Source organism: Cebidichthys violaceus, unplaced genomic scaffold (genome assembly GCF_023349555.1).
Source record: "Cebidichthys violaceus isolate CVI_PGR_0920_01 unplaced genomic scaffold, fCebVio1.0.p SCAF_36, whole genome shotgun sequence".
In the NCBI taxonomy this organism is placed as follows: Eukaryota; Metazoa; Chordata; class Actinopteri; order Perciformes; family Stichaeidae; genus Cebidichthys; species Cebidichthys violaceus.
In genome coordinates, this window is record NW_027176550.1 from 2,232,998 (window position 1) to 2,240,497 (window position 7,500).

At 49.8% G+C, this 7,500-nt stretch overlaps 1 protein-coding gene across 1 annotated transcript in view; it reads left to right on the top strand.

Moving 5' to 3' along the window:
- Positions 1-6,624, top strand: part of cacng2a (calcium channel, voltage-dependent, gamma subunit 2a) — a 48,825-nt gene extending 42,201 nt beyond the window's left edge. The window contains exons 3-4 of the mRNA XM_068725837.1: positions 5,034-5,174; positions 5,807-6,624. Of these exons, the coding sequence (XP_068581938.1) occupies positions 5,034-5,174; positions 5,807-6,342 (677 nt within the window). The 3' untranslated portion in view covers positions 6,343-6,624. The remainder of the gene's footprint in view (positions 1-5,033; positions 5,175-5,806) is intronic.
- Positions 6,625-7,500: the final 876 nt, after the last annotated feature.

Sequence of the window (7,500 nt, forward strand, 5' to 3'; positions counted from 1 at the left end):
CCCTACCTACCCTAACTACCCTACCTACCCTACCTACCCTAACTACCCTACCTACCCTAACTACCCTAACTACCCTACCTACCCTAACTACCATACCTACCCTAACTACCCTAACTACCCTAACTACCCTACCTACCCTAACTACCCTAACTACCCTACCTACCCTAACTACCCTAACTACCCTGTCTTCCTCAACCAGCTACAGGCCGTAGAAGACGTGGGATTCATAAATACCTTTCAGAGGTTTTGATCAGTTCATTGCTAAATAAGAGAATTTAAACAAATACAACAAAAAGCCCTTTAAATGACAAAGTGTGAACAGAGTGATCTAAATTAATGAGAACATACTAAACACTAAATACTTCCCTCTTTAATAGGACACGCCGACATCGTCACCGGTGCAGCCGTTTGGTTCAAGAGTCACATAATGAGATCCTTGTACATGTAAAGAGACTTTGAACCAGAAGGAGATCATTTCATTCTTCTTTCTGACCTTCAGAGATCCTTGAAGCTCCTCCCCTCTTTCTACATGTGTGTGTGTGGAGGATCAGATAAACCAAATACTGACAATATTCAGAGTTGTTGCTCAATGAGATCAAAGTAGATGAGATTTCATCCGTCTGGGGGAAAGTCAACATGTGTCAATTGTGACAGGAAGCAACCAGTGATCCTGGTGTCAATCATCACTAATCACTAATACACCCCATGTGAATAGAAACCTTCAAACGTTCAGTATCCTGCGAGAACTCATTTAAACTGTGAACGTACTCAGTGCATCAGGAAACCAATGTTTGCACTCAGAACATACAACTGCAGCCGATACGATTCGTCGGTTCATCTTTGGACAGAGCGTTGTTTGGCGTCTGTTGTGATTGGAACAGTTCACGGTTCAGCTTCTTTCATCTTTAACGGTATCGAGCTCTGGACCCTTGAGTCACGTTGGGTTCTGGGTAACTGTGACGCAATGTTTCTGCATTGAGTACTTCTGCTTTTAGCATTGGGTAGATTTTCCTGATTATACTTACTGATACTTGTACTTACAGTATTGTCACAGTGTGGTATTAGTACTTCTGTTAAAGGTCTACCGTAGTAAGACGGAGGCCTACAAGACGAGGTAGCTCCACAGGCCTCGCTGTGGTTAGTCTGGAAAGAGGTTCAGCAAAGACGTCTACTTTCAAAAGGAACTACCAGAAACCCTGTTAAAATGCATTAATCAGCTGAGTGCAGAGCTGCTGTTCAGCCCCAGAAACACTCTGAACCGGGCGTCACGTGAACGTGGGTGTGGTGGGGGGGATCGCGACCTCGACCCACATCAAAACGCCGACCGCGGTGCTAATCACAGGCTCCCTGGAGCATCCCTTCATGTGTGCCGAGGCTTCTGAAACACGAGACGGCGCAGAGGTCGCCGCCGTTAGCCGCCGCCGTCACCCGCCGTCACCGAGGTCACGGCGTTCATTCGGACCAGTTGTTGTTTTTGCAGCAGATTGACGCCGTTTTACCACCTGGGAGCAGTTGACCGTGTCACTAAAGTTGCACCATTGATAAAGCTAAGTTGCCACCAGCTACCACAGTAAAGGTCTACTGGTGCACCGGGAATGAAGGAGGCGTATCACATCAGTATTAAAGAGACATTGACAACAGAACTGGCATTATCTCTCAGTTATATCTTGTTTATTTCAATAAACAAGCTGCTGAAAGAAGTAAAATAAACCGAAAGCTGTTTGGTGTGATCGTTAGTCAGATCAGTAGGAAACCTTCGATATGTCAGAGGTGGCTGCTGACACTATCAGCCACCAGAGTATGAAGCTAAAGGTCAACATCAGCTCCATGTAACAACCAATCAATACTTCTGTCTCACCCTGTGCAGCACTGTTAGACACAGAGTACCGTGGACCTGTTTCTGCACTAACCCGCCGGTCTGCCTCCCCCCCGAGGGGTGCTGCTGTGCTTAAACATCCCTCTGGGCCGGATCCAAGACTCTGACAGAGGCTCAGCCGACCCTCAAGAGAAGGAAAGATGTGAAACCTCCAGAATGTGTTGAGGAAGGCCTCACTGCCTCGAGGTGGAGTTATTGTCCCGTCTTCCTCCCATTGTCAGTACGGCAACAAGAGGCTGTAGCTGCTCCTGTTCACGAGCAGCAAACGAACACACTCAGTGTTCCTGAGCAACAGAGGCATCCTGACCAGATGGTGGTCTCTCTAGTGTCCAGCAGGGGGCGACTCCTCTGGTTGTATAGAAGTCTAGTCTAAAATGACTCTACTTCTCTCTTGATTTATTCCCTCAGTAAACATTGTAAACATGAGTTTATGGTCTCAATCTCTAGTTTACAGTCTTCTTCAATACAGCATGATGTTCATGTAGTACATTATGCTCCATTTAGAGTCAAACAGACCATAAAGCAGGGGATGATTTAGGGGCGGGGCTACACGGTGATTGACGGCGTTGTCCGGTAACATTTGGTTGCGTTGGATTGTACGTAGCTCAACACTCTTGAGTCACTTTTGGCTGCAAAAAGAAACAAGATGGCGACGGCCAAAATGTCTAATTTGAGTCTTTGAAACCGTAGTCCACAAACCAATGGGTGACGTCACGGTGACCACGTCTCATATACAGTCTGTGGTTGTGAGGACCATGAGGACCATGAGGACTATGAGGACCATGAGGACCACGAGGACCATGAGGACCACGAGGACCATGAGGACCATGAGGGCCATGAGGGCCATGAGGACCATGAGGACCATGTTCACTGAGGCAGCAGCAGCAGTCAAACAAGCTTAAAGTTTACATTATCTTGTAAGGTCAGAGGTCGGGCCCGGAGCCTCTCTGAGGTCTCTTAAGCGTTCGTGTCACGTTGAGATCGTCACTGATCGATACCTCCGGTCTGGCCCTCTGTCCTTCTTTTGTCTCTGCTAATGAAGCTGATGGATGAGACAGCGCCGCGGCGTCCTCTCTACGGTAACGGACCGTGAAACGGGCCCGTCGATATCTTCAGGGTTAACGGGACGGAGGCTCAGACGGGGGAGGGATCGAGGAAGAGTGATGCGTTTGGAGCGGGACACAGGAGCAGGGTCAACTTAATATTTCATCAAGTGACCTCACCGGTAACCCTAAACCCCACAATCCCCCTGGTCCAGACCAGTGGGAGAGAGGGGGGGGGGGGGGCAGAGATGGAGAGAGACGACACGGTAGCTTCAAACTGTCTTTGACTGAGTGAGAACGAAGTGAGAGATAAAGAGAGAGAGAGAGAGAGAGAGAGAGAGAGAGAGAGAGAGAAAGTAAAGATGAGCAGAAAGATGGAGGACGGTGAAGAACGGCGATGACGTCTTCTTCAGAAGACTGGAGCTGAATGTGTGAAACACAAACACAAGGAGCTTTCTGTTGTTGTTGTTGTTGTTGTTTACGGATTCATAAATTCCTTTATATTGCATCTCTTCCAGTATAGTGCCCCCTATAGCCGGCTTTGCTTGTTACACCTCACATTACAAAAGTGTTGGACGGAACCATCATCAATCAACAACTAGATTTTGAGGAGTGAAATGTTTTCACGTGACGGTTCAGATCACCAGTGTTCTGACCTCAGGTGTTTCAGACCGCTTCACATCAACAACAAGTAAATACAGCGTCTCTCACACCCCTGAACCTGAATAAACAGGGTGAGACCTGTGAACACCTTCTAGTGTGAGGAGCAGCTCTGAAGATCTCATGACCGACATCTTCACCAAACAACACGTGAAGAACAAGTCCAATGTGTTATTACCTCTCATTCACACACACACACACACACACACACACACACACACACACACACACACACACACACACACACACACACACACTCACACACACTCACACACACTCTCACACACACACACACACACACTCACACACACACACACACTCACACACACTCACACACACACACACACACACACACACTCACACACACACACACACACACACTCACACACACTCACACACACACACACACACACACACACACACACTCACACACACTCACACACACACACACACACACACACACACACACACACACACACACTCACACACACACACACACACACACACACACACACACACACACACACACTCACACACACACACACTCACACACACACACACACACACACACACACACTCACTGTGGTCACTGTTGAGAGATGAACCAGGCCACCGCTTGCCGCTCTCCTCCCTTCCTGTGGGCCAGCGGCGGCTTTCCCACCGAGCCGGTGCCCGGGGCGCCACAAAGCCTCGTGGGTGTAGTGAGGGTGGAGGATAAGTGAATCCCTGTTAGACAGAGGAGGGCGGAGGAGGGAGCGATGAATGGCAGCAGGTAGGCGTGTCCCCGAGGAGGCGCAGGAGGCCGAGTTCAGCACACAGCCACCCAGAAACGGAGTCAGCACTTTGGGGAGAAGCTGCGAAAGTGCTGAGGCGGCAGCCAACGTGAGGACATGAGGTGAAGTGGTGAAAATGTAACCAGCCTGATGAAAGTTTAAGTGTGCATGTTAAACAGGAGAGGGGGGGGGGGGGGGTGAAGGACTCAAACATCAACTGACTGTTCGTTTCACCTGACACCTCAGGGTGCAGCGCTGCTCTGACCCCGGCCTCAAACGGACCGTCACGTCTCTCTTTTTGCTTCTTCATAATTAGCTTCAAGGACGTCGCCGCGCTTCAAGGACGGCGTGCGCGTCGGCCGCCCGCCTCCCGCTGCACTGCGGCCCGGCCGACGCTCACGCCGGAGCCCCGCGGCGCTTCTGTCGACCGCGCGTTCACACGGCGCCGCACGAAGCAGCCGGTCAGCTCCGTGGTCTGTGGAGCAGTGTGCAGAGAGGAGAGATTACATAAGGCTGGCTAACAGCTCGCTGGGGGGGGACACACTCACTCCACGGTGTTGATGGAGTCTTTCACAGGCCTGATGGGGTGTTGATTAGGATGTGCTCACGCACGAGGAGCAGATGCTGAAATGGATTCTAATGTGCTTCTTCTCTCTCGCCCGTCCTCCGTTGGTGTTCCAGGTGCGGTGCGAGCCTCCAGCATCTTCCCCATCCTCAGCGTCATCCTGCTCTTCATGGGAGGTCTGTGCATAGCTGCCAGTGAGTTCTACAAGTCACGCCACAACATCATCCTCAGCGCAGGGATCTTCTTCGTGTCCGCAGGTGAGTCGACGACGCGACGCTCGAGAGATATGGGTTGAACCAAACTAAAAACAAAGGCGAGAGGTGTTGCTAGGCAGGTTAGCTAGTCCCAGTCGTTGTGCTAAGCTAAGCTAAGCTAACTGGGTGCTGGTTCAATTAACCCTCTCATGTAACTCTTATCACGCTTTTGTAATTGTTACACCACCAGATGAAAACATAAGCGGCGGCCGTCTCTCCTTCTGCAGCTTCACTTCTTCCGTTTCTCGTCCTCTTTTCTTCTCTCTTGGTCCTGTTGCCGGATCAGAGTCCTCCACCGGGACTCGTCTCTAAAAATAAGGCGTCCCTGACACACTTTCCTTACGACCCGTCTCAGATACCGTGTCAAACATCTCTCCCTGTGTGACTTCACTAACTAACGAGTCAAAGTGTTTAGAAGTGTGGATGTGTGATGGGATGGTTCATGTTATAGACTTTAAAGAGAAATAAAGGTCTCAGATCAGGGACGTCTGACGTTGGACCGGATTAGTGCATGAATCAGAACACGTTTGGTAAGACATTGTAAATTAAGTGAGCTCATCCTGACTGATACTTTGTGTCTTGTTTCCCCCATGAACCCATTACCCATAACCCACCTCTCCATCCTGCACCTTCAGGCCTGAGCAACATCATCGGGATCATCGTGTACATATCAGCCAACTCGGGGGACCCTTCAAAAAGCGACTCGAAGAAGAACAGCTACTCCTACGGCTGGTCCTTCTACTTCGGGGCCCTGTCCTTCATCATGGCTGAGATGGTGGGCGTCCTGGCCGTGCACATGTTCATCGACCGCCATCGACAGCTCCGAATAGGAGCGCGCGCAGCCGACTACCTCCAAGGCTCCGCCATAACGCGAATCCCCAGCTACCGCTACCGCTACAGGCGCCGCTCGCGCTCCTCCTCCCGCTCCACGGACCCGTCACACTCCCGCGACACCTCGCCGGTGGGCCTCAAGGGCTTCAGCGCGCTGCCGTCCACGGAGATCTCCATGTACACGCTGCCCCGGGACACCCTCAAGTCCTCCGGCACGCCCACGGCCACCTACAACTCGGAGAGGGACCACAACTTCCTGCAAGTCCACAACTGCATCCAGAAGGACCTGAAAGACTCGAGCCAGACCAACACAGCCAACCGCCGCACCACGCCGGTATGAGGGAGGCGACGCGGGGCGGGGCGGCCCGGCGGAGAGACCGGGAGACACGGGAACCCCTGTGGGTGCAGACGGCCCCGGGAGAAGACGGATTTCCATGTTTATAGACTTTTGTTCTTTTTGTTTGGCTGCATGACTTTTCCATTGCCATTGTTGAGAGAGTTTCAACAAGTCTGCTGAGCTCCTGGAGTGAACGGCAGAACAGTGAGACCGGGTCAGGGGGGTCCCGGGAGAGGGAGGTCCGTTCATGAGGTTTTGGGCACTTAAAGAGAGGGTGTGTGTGTGTGTGTGTGGGGGGGGGGGGGGGGGGGGGGGGTATTTATGAGATGAAGATTTCATGATTTCACAGCCCTTTGGTCAGAGCAGCAGGTCCAGCTCAGAGACACACCTCTTTATTCATTGACTCCTTTGTTCATGTTTTGCATTAAAACTGTGAATTGTTGCAGTTTGGGATTCAGTAAGAATTAGCCCAATCTGTAATCTCTAACAAAGGTACTATATATATATATATATAAATGTATTACTTTTATAAATACATTATTACGTTAATAATCAAGAGTTACAGAAGCAAAAAACAAAAAAAACAAACAAGTTAACTAAACCGAGAGACTCTCCGGTGTGAAGGTCGAGAACAAGAGGCGGTGCTTCAGGTAGCAGCAGACGCCACCGAGGCAGTAAAACAATATCTATTCTTTTAATAGAACCTTCTCGTCTTTTTCTCAGTCCCTGTTCGCTTTCTTTTTTTGGGGGGGGGGGGGGGGGGGCGTAACGGGAGAGTTGAACCCCTCAACAGAAAGAGCCCAACAACGGGGTCCAAGTCCACAGAGACTCCGAACACGACTTCTACCAAAACAACAAAGGAAGCAGCAGAGGGAGGAAAAGAAGAGGACGCCAAACACAACAACAAAAACTACTTAAATATGAAATAGTACGAGACGAGCTAGGTCACAATTTCAGAAATTAAATGCATGCTATAAAATTACAGCAAATCTGCTCTTGAGAAACTTAAGTTTTAAAGGTTAATAATTATAACGGGAAAAAAAGCAAAGACGCTAAAGTTTAAAGTATTAATGTTTTCATGTGTATTTTTATTCTTTTCTATTTATTTAGTTCATTTATTTCATTGCTTTTGTGAGACAAACCAAACAAACTACATTGAAC